This window comes from Hipposideros armiger, unplaced genomic scaffold, assembly GCF_001890085.2.
Source record: "Hipposideros armiger isolate ML-2016 unplaced genomic scaffold, ASM189008v1 scaffold_1168, whole genome shotgun sequence".
Classification (NCBI taxonomy): Eukaryota; Metazoa; Chordata; class Mammalia; order Chiroptera; family Hipposideridae; genus Hipposideros; species Hipposideros armiger.
In genome coordinates this window covers 109,755-133,493 of record NW_017732518.1, presented here as the reverse complement: position 1 = coordinate 133,493, position 23,739 = coordinate 109,755, and the positions used below count along the sequence as shown (strand labels likewise).

Here is a 23,739-nt window from a genome sequence, read left to right as displayed (position 1 = left end):
AGAAGAAGAAGAAGAAGAAGAAGAAGAAGAAGAAGAAGAAGAAGAAGAAGAAGAAGAAGAAGAAGAAGAAGAAGGAGAAGAAGAAGAAGAAGGAGAAGCAGCAGCAGCAGAAGGGGAGGGGAAGGGGCAGGGGAAGGGGAAGGAGGAGAACGAGAAGAAGAACCTTTACATAAGTTTTAAATCCTATTTTAAAATGCAAGAGAGGAAAATTTTCCTAATCCATTGAGATTTTGCTTCCTAGCAATTGTTGTCAGTTTGGCTCAAATAAACTCTTATAAGTTTTCTCTTAGGAAAAATAAAATAAAAAAATAAAAAATAAAATGCAAGAGAGAAAACTCCATCATTGGCCACACAGCCCCAGTCCACCACCCACTCCTGCCAGGGAGCATAGACGAACCACCTGGATCCTGTGTTGTGCACAGGCTTGCTGGTCTGTTTAACTGGTGTCCATTCTCATGTTCTAAGGTCCAGCTGGGCGTCCAACTCCTCTGCGAAAGCTGATGCTTTGAACTCCTGCGGGTGCCTCCGTGGGCGCCTCTCCTGCCACCAAAACCTCCAGAACCACTGTTTCTAGTTATCCCTCCTTTGTTTACACCCTGTGCTGCTCTCGGCTGTGTGTCAGTCTGTGACGTGAGGAGCTGAATGTTCATGGGGCGGCCATCCAGAGGGACGCCTTTGTACTGTTTTATAGCTTTCTGGCGTCTGCTTTCCGTTCAAAGTGCACGTCGGCTGTTGCCAGACTGCGGCTGGAGCGGTTAGTAGTGCACGACCGCCTTCTTCAATGCCAAATTCAGCAGAATTCCTGAATATCAGTGTCGGACACTCCAAAATCCAGATTGGACACCAGCAGTTTCCACCAGTCTCCAAACCGGCACCACCCGCAAAGCCGCTGTTGAAGTCACGTTGCCACTTGTCAGGAAGTTGTTTAGGCCTGCTGCAGGGTGCCGGTCGGTTCCTGCCACCGCTGCCAGCAGGGCAAGTCCAGCTTTTCTGGGTGGGACCGCCATACCGGCTCCCTCGCGCACGCAGCGGCCTGTGCTCCGCAACCACGGCCTCCCTGGGAGCCAGTCTGGCTGCGTCTGGCCCCCGCCGCAGCCGCCTCGCTGGCTCAGGTTCAGCTTAATGATGTCATCCAGTAACACGTCCATTTTGTTGGCCTTGGCGGACGCGAAATCAGCCTCGGGTCCAAGCATTCTAATTTTTTATAAGTTTAATTATCTCATGACTTGAGCCTTCATAGTTCTCACAAATTATGCCCACTCATGGAGTACAGTGCATAAATGGGACAAAGGCTTTCAACAAATGTTTGTACAGCTGGCCTCACTGTCCAACTTTCCTAACAGGACACCAGTGAACACATATAAAAAATAAAGAGCTGGTTTTTTTTTTTTTTAATTAGGTTGGTGCAAAAGTAATTGCGGCTTTTGAAATTGTTTAGCCTTTTAAGCCGCAATTACTTTTGCACCAATCTAATATCTTTGAACATTACCCCACCAAAAAATAAGTGATGAAAAGCTGCAATAGACTTGGCAGGGAAATCTGAGTTTGTGAAAGTTACTTGTTTTTTTCCATTTATAATCTGTCTGTTCCCTCCTTTTTTTCTTTTAAAAATAATGCTGAGATGGCATTCTCAGTGTAAACCAAGGGGGAGACCTGTAGCTGCAGGTTTTTAGAAGTGCACCATAACCACTGGGTCTGTGTCCTATGTACTTCTCTCACAGGTATAGCAAGGCCCAGGCTGTGTGAAATTCCAATAGGACCCTTCATGACAAATGGTGACCTGCCACAGGTCTTCCCACAGCGATGACAATTATGTGGCTCCTCTTCATTATGATTTCTCAAATGGCAGGTTAGATTTTTTCTTTTGGCTAAAGACTGTCCTTAGTAGTTATATTCAGAATGACTTTCCCCAGTAAGTTCTCTGATGTTGATGGAGGTGGGCCCACTGGTGACATGCGTCTTTCCTTTCAGGTAGGAGTCCTTCTGTTACTGGGAATGATGTTTGTACCTAGGTTCTTGCTTTCTTGGCGGAAAGAATTCAGTCAAGAGACAGTTTGTGCAGCATAGGACAGCAAGAAGTTTATTAGTAAAAGCAAGTACACTCAGAGACATGGAGCGGGCTGACCCAAGTGAGGGAAGCAGCATCCCCTTACATTGTGTGAGGATTTTTATTTCTATGGGTAGAACTGTCTCCACCTCTCCCTCTCTATTATCTTCCTCTCTCTCTGCTGACGTGCCCTGTCCTCCCTTTTGATTCCCAAGGTTGTTTCTCCGGGGGCAAACATAAACCCATTAATTCCCCATGATTTATTTGGGAAGTTTATTAAAATGGTCCTGAGAAGCAGGATGTACAAGTGTGATCAAGAAATATGGTTAATGTTTAAATTAAAAAAAAAATATTACAGTGAAAGACATATTGCCATTAATGCTCCAAGAGCAGCTACAAGGGATCTCCTAACCAGGGCTAGTTTTCTCCTTCTGCTTATCTCTACCTTCCTATGTACCCTATCACTTCCATGAGGGAGGGCTGAGCAGCGGCTGAAGGCTTCCTTCTATTCACTGCATTTACAGAGCTTCTCTCCAAGGTGACTACTTAGTGTGTTTAAAGAATTGACAAAAAATAAAAAATAAAAAACAAACTTTCCAACATTCCTCCAGTGTGGATCCCCTTATGAAAGGCCTTTCTACAGTCCCAGCACTACAGTCCTGGCTTCTCAGGTGTGAACCCGCTGGTGCTGCAGGAGGTAGGACCTGCGTTTGAAGGCTTTACCACATGCGAGGCACCTGTATGGAGTCTCCCCGGTGTGGATGACAGCATGCTGCAGGAGGTACGTACTCCGGTGGAAGGCCTTCCCACAGACCGCGCACTCATACGGCTTCTCGCCCGTGTGGATCCGCTGGTGCTGCAGGAGCTCAGCGCTGCACCGAAAGGCCTTCCTGCAGGCCATGCATTCATATGGCTTCTTCCCCGTGTGGGTGACATAGTGCTGGATGAGGTGCGCTCTGTTGCTGAATGACTTTGCACATTCTTTGCACTCAAAGGGTCTTTCTCCAGTGTGGGTCCTGTTGTGGCGAATGAAGGTCGAGCGGTGGCTGAAGGCCTTCCGACATTGGCTGCACTCATAGGGCTTCTCCCCTGTGTGGATGGGGCGGTGCTGCACAAGGTAGGACCTGCGCCTGAAGGCCTTCCCGCACTCCGTGCACGTGTAGGGTTTCTCCCCGCTGTGGATGAGGTAGTGCCGAATAAGGGTGGAGCTCTGGCTAAAGGCTTTACCACAGGTGTTGCATTTGTAGGGCTTCATTCCCGTGTGAACATGCTGATGGCGAACAAGGTACCACTTCCTGCTGAAGGCTTTTCCGCATGTGTTGCATTCGTGGGGCTTCATTCCCACGTGAACCTGCTGATGGTGAACGAGATACCACTTCCTGCTGAAACTTTTCCCACACTGCTTGCATTTGTAGAGGTTATTCCCGGTGTGAATCGTGGGGCCTTTCCCTGGTTCTTGCGGATCACATTCATAGAGAACATCTGCCCTAGAGACTCTCTCCTGTAACACTCCTGTAACACCATCATCTGCCCTTAATCCATCAAGGCTCATTTTCCCAGGATGAGTTTCCTTGTGGGAGTCTGTCTCTGGCCTCATTTCCAAAAACCCTTCCCGATCACTGGCTTGCCCCAACCTGGAGTCCCTTGAAGATCCCGGAGTCAGGCTTCCCTTGAACAAGGCTCCCTCACACAAAGCTGGCTGAGAAGTGCTTGGCTCACTGGTCTGAAGTTTTGCTCTGTCACCTGAAGAGAACCCAGGACATAAAGGGGAACTTTTAGTGACACAACATGGAAGAAACAAAAGCAACACTTCAGTGGGCAAATGAGGATGAAAACAGTACTCTGGTATTTGCTGTTTTTATGTCCCTATAACCTAGGTTTCTTATACCTTTTATGGTTCTTGTACCCTTGACACCATTAGAGGGAAAATATGAATGGCAGGCTGGACCAGGGCACAGATGATCTGGAGTGGAAACCCCTCCTCACAGTCCAGAATAAGGCAGGGAGAGTAGTTTTGATAACACTGTCTAGGGGGCATGTGCCCCAAGAATTGATATCTCTTGGTACCATGAGAGTATTGAGAAGTGGCCTAATAAGACTGGAAAGAAAAAGAGGTCATCTTCCCAGAGGAGGTGCTCCATGAGCTGGGTCCTGATGGAGAAGTCAGAGTTGCCAGGAAGAGAAAGAGTGAGGGGCACCGATTGAAATGGAAGGAGTAAGCATGGGTAGATCCACCCTTTGGAGACTGCTGAAGAATTAAAGAAGAAAAGGCCACCAGATGCCTGGTGAAGCTGACACAGAAGGGATGGTTTCAGGAGGAGTTGGCAATAAAGACCCCAGATGAGGGGGAAAGAGGGACACACAGAGCCGAATTGTACAAGAGACAAGTTTCTACTCTGAGGCATCAGTGTGGTGGTTAAGGGTGGGGGCTCAGGGGCCAGAACGCCTGGGTTTCAGCCCTGCCACCATCCAGTGAGCTAATCTTGGATGGACTTCCTTCTTCTTTAAGTCATAATTTCCTCATCTGAGAGGCTGACTAGAAGACTCCCAGTTTCCCAGGCTGCCACAAGGGGTAGATGAGAAAAAGTCTGTAAAGTGCTCAGCACACTTCTTGACATGAGTGTTTACTAAATTGTGTGTCATTATCCTTATTCTTTGTGATGCATAATTTTATATGTAAAATTTGCCAGGGTATCACGCTGAGCTGTTTGGTCAAACACCATTGTAGATGTTACTGTGAGGTACTTTTTAAATGTGATTAACACTTAAATCAGCAGACATTGAGAAAAGCAAGCTGCCCTTCGTCATGTGGGTGGGCCTCAGCCAACCAACTGATGGTGTTAGGATGACATCCCTACACTCAAGTCCGCAACATCAACTCTTCCAGCTCACTAGCCCGCCTCGCAGATTTTGAAATCACTGAGCCATCACAATCATAAGAGCCAACTCCTTAAGATAAATCTCTATGTATAGATACATCCTGTTGGTTCTTCTCATTGTTGCACTGGTCAATTCGAATGATAACAGTGACATCAGCAAGAACAAGCCAAGGAGAGGGGTCTTAGTGAAAACCAACTCTGCTGACACTTTGATCTCGGACTTCCAGCCTCCAACTGTGAGAAAATTAATTTCTGTTGTTGAAGACATGCACGCACACGCATGCGTGCATATACACACCGAAAAAAGGAAAAGAACAATAAAACCAATCCACAATGATAAAGTAGAAATAGTGGTTACAACTGTAGGAGGAGCTATTGACAATGATGGGGCACCAGGAACCTGCCACGGTCCTGGAAATATTCCAAACCTTGACCGGAGTAACAGACACTTCAGTTTAAATATTGACATATGTAAAAAATTTAAGCTGAACCCTTAAGATTTGTGCACATCACCATACAGTTCCTATATAAAAATAAGGAGATTTTAAAAAATACATATACAAGTCAAGTGCATACATCTTTTCCAGAAAGAGACAACTCCTTTGAGGAAGTTGGCTTTGTAAGTAGAGTGCACATTAGTTGTGGGCTTTCACAGATCTGATAGCATTTGTGTTTGTTTGATTTTTCCTCAAATGTAAGTACCTTGAGCATGTTTATATGTTGAGTAGAAGAGGATGAAGCACAGACAAGGCAGAAAACAAGTGAAGAAGCAAGTTTCCTGAGAAGGTAAAGGTATGACATGGGCTCTGCTGGAGAGAATGGCCATTAGCAGAGGTAAGACATCGTCCAAAGAGGACAAGGGAAGGCACAGGTGTTGAGACAGTCATAGATGAGCCTTGAAGGAGTCAGGGGCAGGAAGTAAAAGCACGTAACGTAGCCTTTATTTTAACATGATGTTGATTACGGGTTAAGACGTCATTGACTGAGGAAGTGGTGACGATTTGGAACACATCAGAGTGGATGCAGGAACTTGTGCCAAAAAAAGTGACCAGAGGCACAGAATAGATGGGGGAGACCTGGTAGGAGTGTCTGGAATCATCCAGGCAGGAGACGAAAGACAAAGGTGGAGGTGATGAATCCAGGAGACACAGATAATGTCAAATGGACAGGACCATGGGTAGATGGCTGTTGGGACTAATGGAGGCAGATGTTGAGGTGCTCAATTTTCTCACCTGCTTGGATGGCAGAACATTCTCTGACCTGGGGGTGGGGAGAAGTGGGCATGATCACGAGTGTCCTCTAAGCATGGTGAGCCTCTGAGACATTTAAGTGGAGATTAGGTTTGGAACCTAGAGCTGGTGGTGGGGTTGGCCAAAGACACTCACAACCTGAAGGACCACCAGAGAGGAAAGACTATGCCTTACTGTGGAGGACTCCAGTTACACACATCAGCACAGACATGGGGCCAACAAAGCCACACATCACTGTGGTGTTTCTCAGGGCAAGTAGGGCAGGGAGAGACAGTACAAGAGGCTGCTTCTGGGTGTCTGATGGACAAATAGGAGGATAAATGGAGAAGGCGGAAACGAGTGGGCTACAGAGTGCATATAGTATAGTAGTATTTTCAGGGGGAAGGCCCCTTTTCCTGAATCCAGAAGGAAAGGTGTGGTGTCAGTCACCCATGGTTAACATAATTACATGACTACAATACGAGCTGACTTTTGTTGACTCTTTCTACAGACCAGGCACTGTGCTAATATCTCATTACAACTTCAAACCACCCAATCACATAGGAACTATCATCACTAATATTCCAAGAGCTGGCTGAGATGACATAAGCCCAGCCTACTGGCTCTATTCCTGGTCACACAGCTAAACCATATCCCCAGTCCTGAGCACCCAGGTGTGGCCAAATGTCCGGATCCTGCCAAAAGAACAAATGGAAGGGAAAGATGTGTGCAAAACGGTGTGACTTCTCCCTCCCCCCATCATTTCCCCTCCACTAGCTGGGTTATGCCAGAGTCACTGCAAAGCTGTACCCTGACAATAGAAGGCACCTGGGTCTCTACATAACGATGTGGCTCAGAGCTGACCTGCTGACATAACATATATCTTGATGTGATAGAGAAACAACCAGAACTCCCAGGAGGTCACAGAGTTTCACAAACAAGTCCGGAGGCAGTGGTGCCCTCGTATTCTGAAGACTGCCATGACCTCACCTGACCACCTGTTGGCGCCTACCTGGACAGGTGCTACGTGAGATGCCTCTCTTCGCCATCCACAGCTCTTGTCCATGCTCTAGCAGGTGGGTCAACTCTGGCTTGGGAACCGGATGACCTGTTGATGGAGAAAGAAATCAGACACAGGTTTTTTGCTAAAAATGAAACCTCTCCATCCTGTCTGGGACTTCATGACAAAGATAAGACCATGAATAAAGCTGCTCCCAAAGTATACAAAATGCTGAGGTGATACCTGGACACCAAGGGCAAAAGTCCTACTCTTGGGCTAAACTGCTATGGAAGGTTGTGCTGTCTGTCTACACAACACCACTGCCCTTAAACTTTACCAGTCAGAACCACCACTATTCAGACACACTCCACTTTCACACACAGCCATGGGCACCAGAAGGCAAGCCCATCCTTCCAAAAGGTTCTCTGACACCCCCTGCTTCAGGAGCCCCTACGGATGCTTGATTCCAACCTCAGACCAACAGAAACAAGCTCTCCTGGGGTAAAGCCTAGAATTAATATCTATGAAACATCCCCAGGGAATTCCTGTGTCCAGAGAGAACTGGAAACTACTGGTGGAAATAAATGGGCGGATGGCATCCCGGATCATCAGTAATGTGAGGTAAGCAGGGAAGCTGAGCTGGATTCTCATTCTGAAGAGAAAGCCCTTATTCCCATGTGGGAGGGGAGGGTTGCACAAGGGGGCCTCAGTCACTGCCACCTCCTACATCCCCCGAGGGCACCAGTGCCCAGTCCCAGGAGAGGAGTAGAGACAGCCTCACACCACTGAGGACATAATCGCACTGCTGCTTCTCCAAACCCATGGGCCAGCCCCACCTGGAGCTTCTCATTAAGTGCCATGTAAACTTCCTTCAGGGGGAAGAAATTGTGAGCCAGTCTTTCTGTGATGTGCAGCTAAATACATGTCAGCAGAGATGGGAGGGTTCTTTGTATAAGTCTAGTGACTGAGGTATCAAGACCCACTGAAGTCGCAACTGGCAGGTTCTAATCCACAGCCCAGGATCCGTTCACACTGGTCTCAGTAACAGTCACTGTTACTAAGCTGAGGGGGTCAGCAGGGAGCAGGAGAAAAGGTAAATTACATGTTCCTTTGGCTCCGCCAGAAGCTGAGCTCACTCTCACCTCAGGGCCTTTTCTCATGCTGGTTCCTCCACCTGGAATCCTTCCTCCATCTCCCCTTCTAGTTAGCTGTTAGCCTTCAAGTCTCAGCTCCAATGTCACTTCCTCAGATGCCTTTTTTGAAGCATCAGTGATAGGTTATGACCCCATGGTTATACACTCCTAAATTACTTTTATTTTTTTTCTACAACTCATCTTAATTCATCTAAGAACTGATGTTTACCTTCACAGCTGAACTCAAGAATGATGGGTCTGCAAAGCACACACAATGTGCCATCATTACTGATGGTTTCTCTTTAAACCGACCCACTTTTTATTGTTGTTAAATATTTTATTCTAAAAGGGAACCCTGTATTGCTCCGTTAAATGAGAAAAGTCAATTTCACTTCCCAAAATGTAAAGTTCCCATCAAAACATAACAATGAAATGAAAATAATGCCATTAAGTCCCAGCAAGCTGATGTAAATGGCTGAGGACTGTGAATTGGAGGCTGTTTCCTATGTTGAAAAGAGAAATTAGCCACAACTAGGGGACATGGAAGACTCAGCACTGATCTGAGACTTTCTGTTGACAACGACAACATACCAGACAGAGAAGGAGAAAGGACTGGCTTTCTCAGGGTATCCACCCATGGCATTTTATGACATTCCTATGTGCCTTCTAAATCATTTCCTGCCCCAGTGGAGGACTGTGGCCCAGGCCTCAGGAAACATGATGATCATGTGACACCAGGGGCCTTTTCACCGAGATTGCATTATTTAGGAAGATCCCTAGTTGGCACTGATGACAAATGCCATGTGGGGACCTGCCTGACTCACCCTCTTTTCTGAGAACAGCCTATCACCCACAGCCCTGCCACCTGGATCGTGAGGACATTTAACCCAACCAGGCTGGGCCAGTCAGCTCCTCGCCTATGCAATCTGGAATACAGGCCTCAGACCGAGGCCTGACTGTGCTGGACACTGGGGTGAGGGTTTGTGTTTCGAAGAACATTGTTTCTACCCCAACAAATCCTGATGTAGATACAGGGAGGTCGGCCAGGAGGAGAAGGTACCAAAAAACGGCAGGGGCTGTGGGGAAGTGGGAAGGTAGCTTCTGTGACCTTCTTGGCCAGCCAGAAATCAAGAAGGTTGGGGTCCTCCACAGGGGTAAGATGTGAGTACTTACCCAGTGAGACCAGGAACCTGCAGGTCTCCAGCATCACCTCCCAGTACAGGGTCCTCTGGTCCAGGTCAAGCCATCCCCACTCTTCCTGAGTAAAGGTCACGGCCACATCTTTGAATGTCACCAACACCTGAAAAGTCAAACAAAGATAGTGGTGTTGGCCTTGTGCACTTGGATGGGATCAGAACCTGCCACTGAGTCACTGGTAAAGGTACAGAGACCCAGGCCTGAATCACCAAGGCCTCCTGGGGACCGAGCTCTATGCAGGACTCAAAGGGATAGGACGACACAAACTGTGGGGCAGACGGTAAGTGCTCTGGGATGTCAGAGGAATGGGGAAATAATCAAGACAGTAATTCCAACAGTGAAAACAGCAGCAGCAGCAGCTGAGCCTTCCTGGTCCTTGCCATCCACCTGCCTTGGGCTGAGGGCTTCACATGCCGTGACAAAAGTATTAGATATCCCTAGCTCTGGGGCCAGGCTCCCAGGTGTTTTAATCAAAACTTCCGATTCTGACACTTGCCAGCTGCTGTGTAAATGTGGGAAGGACATTTCATTTCTCTAGGCCTTGATTTCCGCATCAGCATAGTAATCATCTCCATTTCACCAGGCAGGTGTCTGAGAATTAAAGAGGAAATGTTCACACAGCAAACACTGGAATGCCTGGCACAGGTTTAAGTGTTCAATGTATTTTGGAACTTTTACTAATCCTCCAACAGCCCACGAGGTAAATGCCATCATCACCTCCATGTCATAGTCAGTGGCCCAGGGCTCAGGCAGCTCTAGAAAGTCACCCAGAATCTCACAATTAAGGAACAGAGGCAGGATTTGAACATCCATCAAAAGATGGCACAGAACTGCCAAAAGATGGGCAGGGGTACCTTAGCTACAACTAAAGCAGCTAGGAAAAGACTATCCTAACAGGTGACACTGATACACAGAAAGGATTTGGAGAGACAGCCCTGCAGAGACCTGGGGACAGGACCCCAGACAAGGAAGTGCAAGGGCAAAGACTGCAGAACAGGCAGGAGTTTGGCAAGTTCAGGACCACCTGGTTGGGGGCAATGAGCAAAGGAAGGTCTGAAGGGGAGGAGCACAGAGGTGTCATGGGGCAGATCCAGGAGCGCTCTTCCAGCCACAGTGGGAGTTTGTACTTATTGTAAGAATGATGGGAGCTGCTGAGGGGGAGACCCATCCATTCATTCAACCATTTACTGAGTACCTCTTACAAGCCTAGGCCGTTCTAGGTCTTCACATAGAGCAGCAACAGGCATTCATAGTCAGGGGCTGGCAACAGATCCTACACAAGCAACTAAATAAATGAGCAAGACGTCAGAGGGCCCTAAAAATTCCAAAGACAAGAAAATAGACAGGAGGCTAAAGAGATTATAGTCCACTTTAGATGGGGCAACAGGAAAGGCCTTTCAGGAAGGCACACTGGCGTGAGTCTGAAAGTGAGGGAGGGAGCCATGTGGATAGGAAATTAACAAGTAAGACAAGTACTGACAGTGATTAGAGCTATGATGAGGGCACTCAGGGTGACTGTGAGAGAATTACCTGGGGGTCTCTTGTGCATTTGTGTCCAAAGGGACACTACACTCCTGCACACTATCATTACTATTTGCATGAACCCACTTTTCAAATAAAATTGAACGTCTTAAACAGGAAAACAGATTCACTACTGTCAGTGAAACACCAGTTCCACTTGCTGTGAACTAAAAGATAAATTCCTTGGCCTTCTTGGCTCCCAGCCTGCCTGTCACCTTTTCTACCCTAGCGTAGAAGCAATTCCCAAAACGCTACTCCTGTCTCTCCCCTACCCCAGTCCTTAGCTTTGTAGAGGCTAGAGGCCAGGGAGGCCCAAGGGTCGGCCTCCCGCGGCGGGGAGGGGTTGGGGGGTAGTTGCTCTAAGATCGACACAGGTCGGGGAGGCATCTCTCCGTGAAACAGGTCCCGGAGCGATGCTCCCTGGCCAGTGATGGACACTGGGCACACATCACCCACGTATGCTTTTTAGTTCTCTCAATCCAGGACGAGAAATAGTTAATATTCCTATTTTATACCCAGGAAAACAGAGGCTCAGGGCAGATGATCAGGGGGGCTTGCTCAAGGTTACAGCTTGCTCAGGGTTGTCCCACGCAAGCGACGTGGGGTTAAGAGTAGGGAATTATAAAATCCACGTCTCTCCTTCCACACAGCATCCCCTTGGTGGCAGAAACAGAACCCGATCCCATGGAGCCCATGACCTACAATGCCAACTCTGAGCCGAATGAGTGTGACCTCATCCCGGAGCTCCGAGACACCAAGGCCGGGACTGGGCAAGAAGTCTCCAGACACCGCCGACCCGAGCGGGCCGGGGGCCTGGGGCACCGTCCACTCACCTGCGCCGTCTCCATCAGAGTCGCCATCGGACTGCGCGGTGAAGCCGGGCGTCCCGCAGGCTCAGCTGACCTTTCCCCGGGTGCCACAAAGGCGCGGGCAAGCCGTCCCGCTGTCCTAACCCCGCTTCGTCCCCAAATTCCCGCCACGACACCAACGGACGTCCACTCAGGCAACGCCGGAAGTCCCACTTCTACCAACGCAAGCCAACAGCGCCCTCGTTTGTGACGTCATCGGCGCGCACCGCCCTTAGCGGAGCACAGCCTTCTGGGTAATGTAGTTTTTTCTTTGCATCTGGACACGCCAGCAATGTTGTGCCTCTTCTAGGAGCCAAGGTCCAAGAGTCACCATTGGATCGCTGAGGCTCCAAGAAAGAAGGAGAGCTTTCGGATATTCCTAGAGTGGACCTGTTGTATTTTCTTGTTATTTCTGCTGCTTCTAATGGAGCAAGTAGACACATTGTATTATAAACTTTTAAAACTTCCTATTTTCTACCAGCAGAGTGACTCAGTTGGTTAAGAGCAGGAGCTCTGAGCAACAGGGTTGCCACTTTGATTCCCACATGGACCAGTAAGCTGCGCCCTAGCTGACCTGCTGCTGAGCTGCCAACAGGTGGCAGGATGGCTCAGCTGGTGCCATTGGACTCCCGCATGGGATGGTGGGCTACGCCCATCTGCAACTAAGATTGAACACTGCACCTTGAGCTGAGCGACTGTGAGCTGCCCATGGGCGGCTGCGTGGCAACTGGACTTGGAGCTGTGCTAGCTGCGCCCTCCACATCTAAGATTGAAGGACAACTTGGCTGTTCCCCTCCCCCAATTCCCCAATAAAATCTTAGAAAACAAACAAACAAAAAACTTCCAGGCTGGCCGAGTTGCGTGTTGGTTAAGAGTTGGCTTGGGACGCCAGCTCTGGGCAGCAGGGCCCCGGTTCGGATCCCACATGAGGGCCAGTGACACTGCCCTCTACAACTAAGATGGTGACAGCTTGACCTGGAGCTGGGCTGCTGTGAGTTGCTGGGGATGGAGTAGGCTGCAGCTCCTGCTGCAGTGGGCTGCCATAAGCTACTGTGTGTGGCCAGCAGCCAGCGTGAGCAGCTGGCAGCCGGTGTGAGCTGCTAAGAGCCGCCATGAGTGGCTGTCCAGCGGCTGGTGACCAATCTGCCTCATTCGGGAAGAGCACAATGATAATACCAACATAAGCCAGTGACGCGACGTCCACCACACCTAGAATGAAGAACAAAAGGACAGCAACTTGTCTGTTCCCCTTTTCCCATTCCCCAATAAAATCTTTAAAAAAAAACCAACTTCTTATTTTCCTGCTGCCTCAACATCCCCATAAATATGCTGTGAGCACCCACCCAAGTGACCAGGTGCACCAGTGTGATCAGGCTGCCCTCTCCCCACCCCCCATATAAGTTCCTGTTTTTCTCTTTCCCTTTGAGGCAGGGCACATAGCCTAGGAAATTGACAACTCCCTCCAGGGTCAAAGCGAAGTGCTTCACTGGTTACACCAGTAAGGAAGTGAATGTATCTATTGATAATACCTGCAGCTGGAGAAAAATAAGCATCCTTCTCTTCCAGCTAGGCTGATCCCTATGACTGGGACCTGACCTTTAGCTAATTACAATGTCATTATAATCTCATTTGCATTGCAGTTACTGCAACTCCCATCATGCATCTATCATGACAGTTCTGGAAGAACCAAATAAGGAAGAAAAGCAGAAATAGAGGGTCCTTCCCAGGGGAGGAGATAAATGAACTATATAAATCAGTGGGATGTCACCCATTTCCCCACCCGGGGAGTGATAAATATCTCTGATCGTGACTTCCTCAGAGCAACTCTTCTCTGAGTTCATCTGCATTTTCCTCTTAAGTATGTACTTCTGTTTTCAATAAAACACTTTCACTTCCCTGCATCTGTCTGGATATTGACTTCTTTCTTGTGTAGACAAGAACCCAGTCACCACTGCTCTGTTGAGTCCTATCTTGGACATCCCTGTGAGCCTCCAGGGAAACCATGACCTAGAGACATTTCAATGCACCAATGAAATCCCCTCATGCCATCTGTCTGTGTACTCACCCCCACCTCTCAATAATGGCACTTGCCTAGGAGTTCTTTCTCGTTCTCTCTCTCTCTCTCTCTCTCTCTCTCTCTCTCTCAGTTCTGTTCCTGCTCTGCTGAGCCCCATCCCTGGGCACTCATCCCATCTGGTCCCCTACAGTGGGGTGTGGTGTCCTTATAAAAGAGGCCCTAGAAAATTCCCTTGCCCCTTCCTCCAGGTGAGGACACAACAACAAGAAGGCTGTCTGTGAACCAGAAAGAAGGCTCTCACCAGACACAAAAATCTGCTGACACCTTGATTTTGAACTTCCAGCCTCCAGAACTGTGAGACCAAATGCTTTTTTCCTGCTATGATAGAACCTGTGTGCAAAGGGGGCATCTTATCCCCAAGACAAACATTTGGTTATTGTTTGAGGATGATGTCAGTGATACAAATAATTATTCTAGAAATTGCTAAATAGAATGAAGGTATCAAACTCTTTCCTCCCTTTTCTGTACACTGTATTTTGAGGTAACTGAATAGATTATGGAAAATTTTTTATAAAGGATTTCTAGCCAATACATGCAAAATAGCAATAGGATACAAATGTTTCAACAGCTCATAAAATAATTAACCACTCAATGATCATCATTGCATGCTGACACAACAGATAAAAATTGCATGGCAAATTGGTATTGAATAAGAAAACACTAATATTAGGACCTAATTGCTAAAAAGAGACACCCAGACTTCAGAGTGCTCTTATGTGATGCAGTCACAATTTCTCAGCACTGTGTGTGGAGTATTATGGCCAAAGGCTGAATCTGGATTTCAAACTTATTTGAATGGCAAGACTATTCACTGAAATTGGGGGTGTTGGAGGCAAGATGGTGAAATTCTGTTACCCATGATGAACTGAAGGTGTGTTTGAAATATTCAAGTGGAGACATTGGATTGAGGAGATGGAAGAGCATTTGGAACAGACTCAGGATCTGTTCCAAATCAGACACTGACTGGCTGAGGAGCCTGAAGGGTGACAAGAAAGAAAAGGTTACATGGCAGTGAAGCCAATCCCATCTTTTGATGGATTTAGCTGCCTCTGCAGTCAGATGTGGGATAGACAAGGTCAAATATCATAATGGTATTTTTAAGGACACAAATGCCAGGCAGACATAGTGCAAAGGAATGCCTTTGAGTCTGATGGATGAAGGGGATAATGAATAAGTGAATGGAGAATGTGGGAAACAGTGGGATGCACAGTATAGTAGTAGATAGTCATCTCAAGGAGAAGAAATACCCTTTTTGTTCCAGAGTTGGGAATATAGTCTACAAGAAAAATGTATGAAGTATGACCAAAAAATACAGTGAATGTTTAAGTTAAAAAAAATTATTACAGTAAATGACACATTGCCATTAATCCCCCTCACTTTGAACACACTTATCCCATCATTCTTGCCACTTTCTGAAGCAGTTCTGGAAGTCCTCTTTCATGAGCGTCTTTAGTTGCGCTATCATGGCTGCCTCAATGTCCCAAATAGAGTTAAACATTTTCCTTTCATGGTCATTTTGGCTTCGGGGGAGAGCCAGAAGTCACATAGTGCCAGATCTGGTGATTAGGTGAATGAGGACACACTGCAATGTTTCTATTTGAGAAAATTGCGATACCAGAAGAGATGTGTGACATGGAGCATTGTCATGATGGAGGATAAAACCATTTGCCCATTTCTCAGGCTATTTTCTATGCACAACATTTCTTAAATGCTTTAATAAGCCCTTATAACATTGAGTTCAGGGCCGGCCGAGTGGCGTGTTGGTTAAGAGCTGGCTTGGGATGCCAGAGGGCACCGGTTCGGATCCCACATATGAGGGCCAGTGACACTGCCCTCTACAGCTAAGATGCTGAACAACATCTCAACCTGGAGCTGGGCTGCCATGAGTCACCAGCGACGGGGTAGGCTGCAGCCCCTGCTGCAGTGGGTTGCCATGGGCTACCGTGTATAGCCAGCGTGAGTGGCCAGCAGCCACGGTGAGCGGCCGTCCAGAAGCCGGCGACTGATCTGCCTTGCCAGAGAAGAGAGCAATGATGGTGCCAACTTGGGCCAGTGAAGCAACGTCCTCCACAACAAGACTGAAGAACAAAAGGACAGCAACTTGTCTGTTCCCCTTCCCCCAATTCCCCAGCGCTGTTCCCATCCCCAATTCCCCAATAAAAAATCTTTAAAAATAAATAAATAAAAATATCGAGTTCACCGTAGTGTTCCTGGATACACACACTCAACTTGCACAATTCCATCAAGGTAAAAAAAACACAATTAACATCATCTTGATGTTGGATCTTAATTGATGCACTTTTTTTGCACGAGAACTGGGTGACTTCCATTGAGAACTCTGAACCTTGGTCTCAGCATCATAACCATAGGCCCAAGTTCCATCTCTCAGGATGATATGTCTTCAAAAGCTGGAATCTGAAGCGGCATTGTTGGGAGCTGGCTGGGATCAGCCAGGGACACTGAGGCTTTAGGTTGGCAAGCTTGGGTCTCCAGGTAGATACAGGCCTGGGGTGAGCAGCCTTAGAGCAGTTTTGTGGGGACCTTTGGGACAGTGCTTCTGCCTTAAACTGCTTCCAGACAACGCAAGTGCAAAAAGTAAAGACCCCAGCTTGCTGATAGGAAAAGCTTATGGACAAAGGGACTCAGTTGCTCATGGGCTATGGACTTGCAGTTTCGATATGCATCACCACTCTGGGTCTTTCCACCATGGACCTACTTGACATGCTTGGGACTTTCTACTGTGGACTTGTTGACAGTTTCTATTTGCCTCAGTTTAACCTTGCCTAGCTATATCATTGGTTTATATTGAGTATAACATAGCTTGTTGCTGAGGAGAAATTGTTTCTCTTCAGCCCAGGAGTTTTAGCTTTAGGGAATCTCTCCCTAGCATGAGGATATTGTTTCCGCTTAAGAATCTTGTATGTCCAATAAATGAGGCCTCAGTTTGCCAACAGCACACTGAGTCCCTCCTGCTCCCAGCTTTTGTCTCTCTTCTCTTTATTTCTCATCTCCCACCCAATATCTCAGGAACTTCTAGGTACCTGGCATGCGCAAGCCAGGTGGCCACTGGGACGAGCTGGTCTCATTCATGGCATGATTGTGCAACTCCAATGAAATTGACAAACCCTGTTGCTTTTGTTCAAGTCAAAACACATGGAACAAATTTTGCACTCACTCACCCATTTTCAAATCTGTTGTAAAATGCTTTGAATAAAACTATGAGATGTTTAGATCCTCAGAAATTTCCCTAATAGTCAATCACCTGTTTGATCAAATCATTTCAGTTACTCTTTCAATATTCTCTTGTGTTTTTATGTTGAAGGACATCCCGATCTCTCCTCATCTTCAATCGATTCACAACCATTATGAAATCGCTTGAACCACTTGTAAACCGTCTTCATGGTCACTACAGCATCACCATAAACTAATTTTAACATTTTGTGCATTTCTTTAGTACTTTTTTGCAGTTTGAAACAAAATTTCACGTTAATATGTTGTTCATGATCCATGATTTATTGCACACTTTAAACCACATCTTCTCTTAACAATAGCTCACACTCGACTGTCTGCACGGAACAAGTTGAAATTTGTCACACACTGTTACTAAGGTTTGATGTGCCACTTCCCGTATTGAAGATCCCTGCCTTTCCGTTGGATGGCACTCAGCAGCAGCATTCACCGTATATTTTGATCACACCCCGTATATTACTACTATTCATTATAATTAATATTATTACATGAATATGTGGGAACATAGATGGGTACAACCAGTTTAGATCATAGTTCGGCAGTTTTTGAGGTACTGAAACATGCACATACTTTGAAGTATTGGCACAAGAGAAATAAAATACATATTCATATAAAGAATTGTATGCCTATGTTCATTGCAGCTTTATTTCTAACAACTCCAAACTGTAAACAACCCAACTGCCCAATAACAGCCGAATGGATAAACAAATAGTGGAATATCCAGAGAGAATACTACTCAACAATAAAAAGAATGAACTATTCACATAAGCAATATTGATGAGTCTCAAAAGTTATGCAGTGTGAAAAAATATCAGAAAAAAGGGTAAACACTTCCTAACTCAATTTATATAAAATTCTCAACAATGCAAACTAATTTTTTGTTAAAGAAAGTAAATCACTGGAATCCTATAGGTCTGGGAAAGACAAGGAGAGATTATAAAAGAGCACAAGGTAAATCATGAATATGTTCAATGCAATTATGATGGTTTTATGAGCTTATATGCCTGACAAAATTTTTAAAATTGTACACTTTGAATATCTATAGGTTACTGCATGCCAATTATGCCTTAGTAAAGTTTCTAAAAAGTAGTTCAAAATAAAAAAATCTGAATCTCCCACTCATTTTGGAAACCAGGAGGTTTAACAAGCCAAACTGAATCCACTCTTTTTCCTTATTCCTAGGAAAGGGTAACTCTAAATCAGCACAGGAAATCCTGGCAAGCAATGATCTGGGATGACACTGGCTGGATCCCAAAAGCCACATCCCTGAACAACGCAACCTCCATTTTCTGCTGTTTCCCTGTCTTTACTGCAATGCACTTGAGATGAACAGTCCAGAAGGACAACAGGAATTCATAAAAATTTAGATTATTTGCTCTGACAGTGACTTCAGCTGCAGGAGATACACAGCTCAGGAGGTCCCATGGTTCTTCACAGTCATAGTCATTAGATTTGTGGAAGCACTTTTAGAAGAGGCACATTCCATCTAGTTTTCTGAAGGCTCCTCCACTGCCTGTTAAATCACAGCCAGGATTTCAGTACCAATTATGGTTGGAATCTGGCTCCCATAGTCTGAGAGATGACAGCAGTCTATAGAATTATGAACATCAGGACACTTGGCTCCTTTGTAGAACCTGATGAAAAGCTTCCCCTCAACAGTGCTGGACATTATGTGAAACCCTCTGGGAACAGGAGGCAAAATCATGCTCTTATAAAGGCACTGGAGCATGCCAAACAGGTGCCCCATACTCAGGGTGACCTATGGTCTCAAAATACATGGTCACAGATTAGGACCAGAAAGCATTGCATTGGTTTCTAGGTAGTCTTGGACAGTAATGCAAATTAAGCCAAAATCGGAATGAGAACTACTCCTTGTCATACTGTCACTGCTGAGGCACACATGTTGAGGGCCCACAAAAGTGGTCCATCCCTTCATACAAACCAAGACCAATTCTGTTTTCCACCCACCTTGCAATCCAACTCCCAAGATTAAAGGTAGATTCAATAAGATTTTTATTATTACACAAACCAGGACAATGGAAATCAGACAGCTACCAGTTGGTGAATTCGAGGGTGGAAAAATCAACTACAAGTGTCATGAGGAACCAACAATTTCCACAAAGAAGGTAACCTTCTCTGCAAGCCTTCAGCAGAACTCATTCTTGGCCCAAACTGGGTAAGATTCATACTCAATCAGAAAAGGAAAACAGGGTACAGACTACTCAAGATTTACTCCAGTGAATGGGAGAGAGCACAGACATACAAGGTGTGATAAAAAGATATGGTGAATGCTGCTGCTGAGTGCCATCCAACAGAAAGGTGATATTGTGGGGTTTTTTACCTTGATGTAATTGTGTGAGCTGAGTTTGTTCCCAGGAATACTATGATAAACTATGAATGTTATAAGGGCTTATTAGAGCATTTAAGAAACAATGTGCATAGAAAACAGCCTGAGAAATGGGCAGTTTCATCCTCCAGCATGACAACGCTCCATGTCACACATCACTTCTGGTACATGGCAGTTTCTGTCAAATGAAAACATTACAGTGTGTCCTCATTCACTTTATTCACCAGATCTGGCACCATGTGACTGCTGGCTCTTCCCCAAAGTCAAAATGACTATGAAAGGAAACGTTTTGAATCAAGTCAGGACAACTAAGGCAGCCACAACAGTGTAACTAAAGACATTCACAAAAGAGGACTCGAACTGCTTCAGAAAGTGGAAAGAATGATGGGATAACTGTGTTTGAAGTGAGGAGTAGTATTTTGATGGGGATTAATGGCAATGTGTCTTTTATTGTAATACATTATTTTTAATTTAAACATTCACCGTATTTTTTTCACACCTAATATGCCTTGCCTTATATCAGGATAACCAATGAAATGCTGTGCAAGGTAGTAACGGTGAGAGGGCTTCTACCAGAGAAACTAGCAGTGAGGTAACTCTGGCAAGGGCCCTCGTGAGTTTACAATATGCAATTCAGCTCCTGTCTCTCACATTCCTGGAACTTATGGGGAATTTCCCCCCTTTGGATATTTGGAAGTATGAGGTTCAACTTCAGGCAGATAGTTCCCTCACAAAATGTTTACTGTCATAGTGAACAATGAGACAGCACTTTTCCATCAGGTATAAGGTCTTTCTCAATTGTGGACTTCCTGGTGCTAAACGTTAGATGTTGAAGTGAAGAGTTTCCCATATTTCCTGCATTCATGGGGCCTCTCTGTGGTGTGAAATTTTCGGTGGAGATTGAGACTTGAGTGTTGGCTAATGGATTTGTTACATTTGCTGCATTCATAAGGCCCTTTTCCCATGTAAACTACCTGGTGTTGAATGAGAACAGACTTTTGCCTAAAGAATTTCCCACACTAGCCACATGCATAAGGTCTTGCTCCAGTGTGAATACTGCAGTGCTGAATAAGGCTGGTGCTTTGACTAAAGGATTTTCCGCATTCACCACACTTGTACAGCCTTTTTCCAGTGTGAATTCTATGGTGTTTAGTGAAGATGGCTCTTCTGCTAAAGGACTTCCCACACTGGTCACACTCAAAAGGCCTTGTTCTACTGTGTATTCACTCGTGCTCAATGAGGCTGTAGCTTTGTCTGAAAGATTTCCCACATTCAGTGCATTCATAAGGCCTTTCTCCCGTGTGACTTCTGTTGTGCCAATCAAGTTTGGATTTGGATCCAAATGCTTTCCTACATTCCCTGCACTCATAAAGCCTTTCATTAGTGTGAACTCTCTGGTGTCTAATGAGAGTAGCTCTTTTAAAGGCTTCCCCACACTGGACACACCCATAAGACCTTGCTGTGGTGTGAATTCTCTGGTGTTGAATGAGGGTGAAACAATTTCCCACATTTGTTGCATTCATAAGGCTTTTATCCAGTGTGAGTTCTCTGGTGCAAACAAGATTGGATTTGCACCCAAAGTCTTTCCCACACTCTTCACACTCATAATATCTTTCTCCACTATGAATTCTGCAGTGTTCAGTAAGGTTGGAGCATTGACTAAAGGATTTCCCACATTTGCCACACTTATAAGGACTTTCTCCAGTGTGAATTCTCTGGTGTATAATGAGGGTGGCTCTTTGCCTAAAAAATTTCTGACATTCACTGCATTCATAATGCCTTTCTCCGGTGTGGATTCTCTGGGCTAAACAACTGAGTACTTACAGCAGAAGGCTTTCCCAGACTCATAAACCCTTTTTCTAGTCAAGACTCTTGGGTGGTAAACAAGACTGTGTTTGTGGCTGGAAGCTTTCCCACATTCATGCAACTTGTAATGACATTTTCCACCATGAAAGGGCTCCCCATGCTTGGATATTTTGTTTGGCTTCTCACCATTGGAAATGACCTAGTGCTGGGGAAGGCCCATTGTGGCCGGGAACTCCTTTCTAACTTTCCTACAGGTGAAGGGATTCCCTGACACATGGAATACGCAGCTCTTTACAAATAATGCCCTGTCCATGTCCTTCTTCTCTGCACTGAAATGAAACTGGTATAGGTTTGCACATGCCCCAAGCAAGTATGGTGTCTGCCCAGGTATATCAGCCAGGTGCAAAATGTCTTTCAGGGTTGGTACACACTTCTCACAGGGGTGAGTCTTCTGGGTGGATGGACACACCTTTGGATTCCTAACCTGTGATAAAGCTTCTACAGAAACACTCTGCTCAGACAGTGTCTCTTCATTCTCTGTTGCATGCCAACGAACTGAAAGAAGAAAAATGCTGCTGAATTATGCTGACTATGATGGGCGAGTATTAATCATGTCTTTTAACTCTCTGTATAATATGATATTTTGACATCTTAAAAAACCTTTATGGCCAGGTAGACAGTACACTTGAACAAAAGTATAGCCAAATGCACCTAATAGACAAATACATATCATTCCACTAAAAAGCAGCAGAATATACACTCTACTCAAGAGCACAGCAAAATTCTCCAGGATACATCATGTGATAGGCTACAAAACAAGTGTTTTTTGGGTTTGTTTTTTTTTTGGAAGATTTTATTGTGGAATTGGGGAAGGGAACAGTGTTAGGGAATTAGAAAAGGAGAACATTGTGTTTTTTCAGGACCCGTCAGCTCCAAGTCAAGCTGCTGTCCTTCAATCTTAGCTGTGGAGGGCGCAAGCTAAGCTCCAAGTCCAGTCGCCATCCGGCCGCCCATCGGCAGCTCAGGGAAGCTCAGCTCAAGATGCTGGGTTCAATCTCAGTTGCAGGTGGGCATAGCCCACCATCCCATGCAGGAGTCGAACCAGCAACCTTGCTGTTAAGAGCATGCACTCTCACTAGCTGAGCCACCCGGCTGCCTGTTGGCAGCTCAACAGCAGCTCAGCTCAGGAGCAGCTCACTGGCCCATGTGGGAATCGAACTGGTGACCGTGTTGCTCAGAGCTCGCACTATTAACAAACTGCGCCACCCAAAACAAGTCTTAACAAGTTAAGAAAACTGAAATCATGTCAGGTATCTTTTCTGACCAAAATGAGATAAAAGTGGAAATTAATAACAGGAGGAGAATAGGAAAATTCACAAATATGTGGAAATTAAACAACACACTCTTGAACAAAAACAAAAAAAATGAAGCAAAGGTGAAATCAAAAGAGAAATCAAAAATATATCTTAAGGCAAATTAAAATGAAAAACACAATATACCAAAAGTTATGAGAGCCAGTAAAAGCATTTCTGAAGAAAGATTATATCAGATACATATCTATGAATACATTAAGGAAAAAAGAAAAAACTTAAATAGACACCCTACTGTCACACCTCAAGGAAATAGAAAAAGAAGAACAAACTAAGCCCGATGCTAGCAGAAGGAAGGAAATAAAGATTAAAGTGGAAATAAATAAAATAGAGAATAGAAAAAATAAAAACTAAGAGATTTTCTTGAAAAAAAAAATAAAATTGACAACTCTTCAGCTAGGCTATGAAAAAGAAAGAAGACCCAAATAAAATTATAAATGAAATATAAGACTTTATAATTAATACCACAGAAATACAAGGATCATAAAAGACTACTACAAAAAATTGTACACCAACAAAACCTATAAAAAATGAATAAATTCCTAGAAACATACAACCTAACAAGACTTAATCATGAAGACAGAAAATTTGGACAGACCAATAATGAGTAATGACATTCAATCAGTAATCAAAAACCTCCAAAATAGAAGAGCCCAGGGCTTGATGCCTTCACTGGTGTATTTTAGAAACACTTAACACCAATCCTTCTCCAAAAAACTGAAGCAGAGGGAACACATCCAAAGTCATTTTACGAGGCCAGCATTACCTCAATACCAAAGCCAGATAAAAACCCTACAACACAAAAAAATTACAGAGCAATATCCTTGATAAACACAGGTGAAAAAATCCTTAACAAAATTCTAGTAAACCAAATGCAACAGCACATTAAAAGGGTCATACAGGGCTGACCAAGTGGCGCGTTGGTTAAGAGTTGGCTTGGAAGCACGAGCTCTGAGCAGCAGGGCCCCGGTTCAGATCCCACATGAGGGCCAGTGATGCTGCGCCCTCTACAGCTAAGATGGTGAACAACAGCTCG

The 23,739-nt window shown here is 45.4% G+C and overlaps 1 protein-coding gene and 2 pseudogenes across 1 annotated transcript; all 3 read right to left on the bottom strand.

Annotated features, from left to right (window-relative positions):
• Positions 1-281: 281 nt before the first annotated feature.
• On the bottom strand, positions 282-1,373 carry LOC109376665 (THO complex subunit 4 pseudogene; annotated as a pseudogene).
• A 326-nt stretch (positions 1,374-1,699) lies between these two features.
• Positions 1,700-12,028, bottom strand: ZNF550 (zinc finger protein 550). The gene is made up of 4 exons (XM_019632737.1): positions 11,840-12,028; positions 9,462-9,588; positions 7,168-7,263; positions 1,700-3,790 (listed from the first exon to the last, which is right to left on the bottom strand). Exons 1-4 carry the CDS (start codon positions 11,864-11,866, stop codon positions 2,715-2,717), a joined length of 1,326 nt encoding a protein of 441 aa, XP_019488282.1. The 5' UTR covers positions 11,867-12,028; the 3' UTR covers positions 1,700-2,714.
• Positions 12,029-20,342: 8,314 nt separating this feature from the next.
• LOC109376656 (zinc finger protein 416-like) overlaps positions 20,343-23,739 on the bottom strand; it is an 8,846-nt pseudogene continuing 5,449 nt past the window's right edge.

Excerpts from the sequence above, each read along its gene's own strand:
- ZNF550 (XM_019632737.1), bottom strand. The coding sequence starts at position 11,866 with ATGGCGACTCTGATGGAGACGGCGCAG. Across the intron at positions 7,264-9,461 it reads CAGGTTCCTGGTCTCACTGG|GTCATCCGGTTCCCAAGCCA; the intron begins GTAAGTACTCAC and ends CTCCATCAACAG. Across the intron at positions 3,791-7,167 it reads CTCACGTAGCACCTGTCCAG|GTGACAGAGCAAAACTTCAG; the intron begins GTAGGCGCCAAC and ends GGTTCTCTTCAG.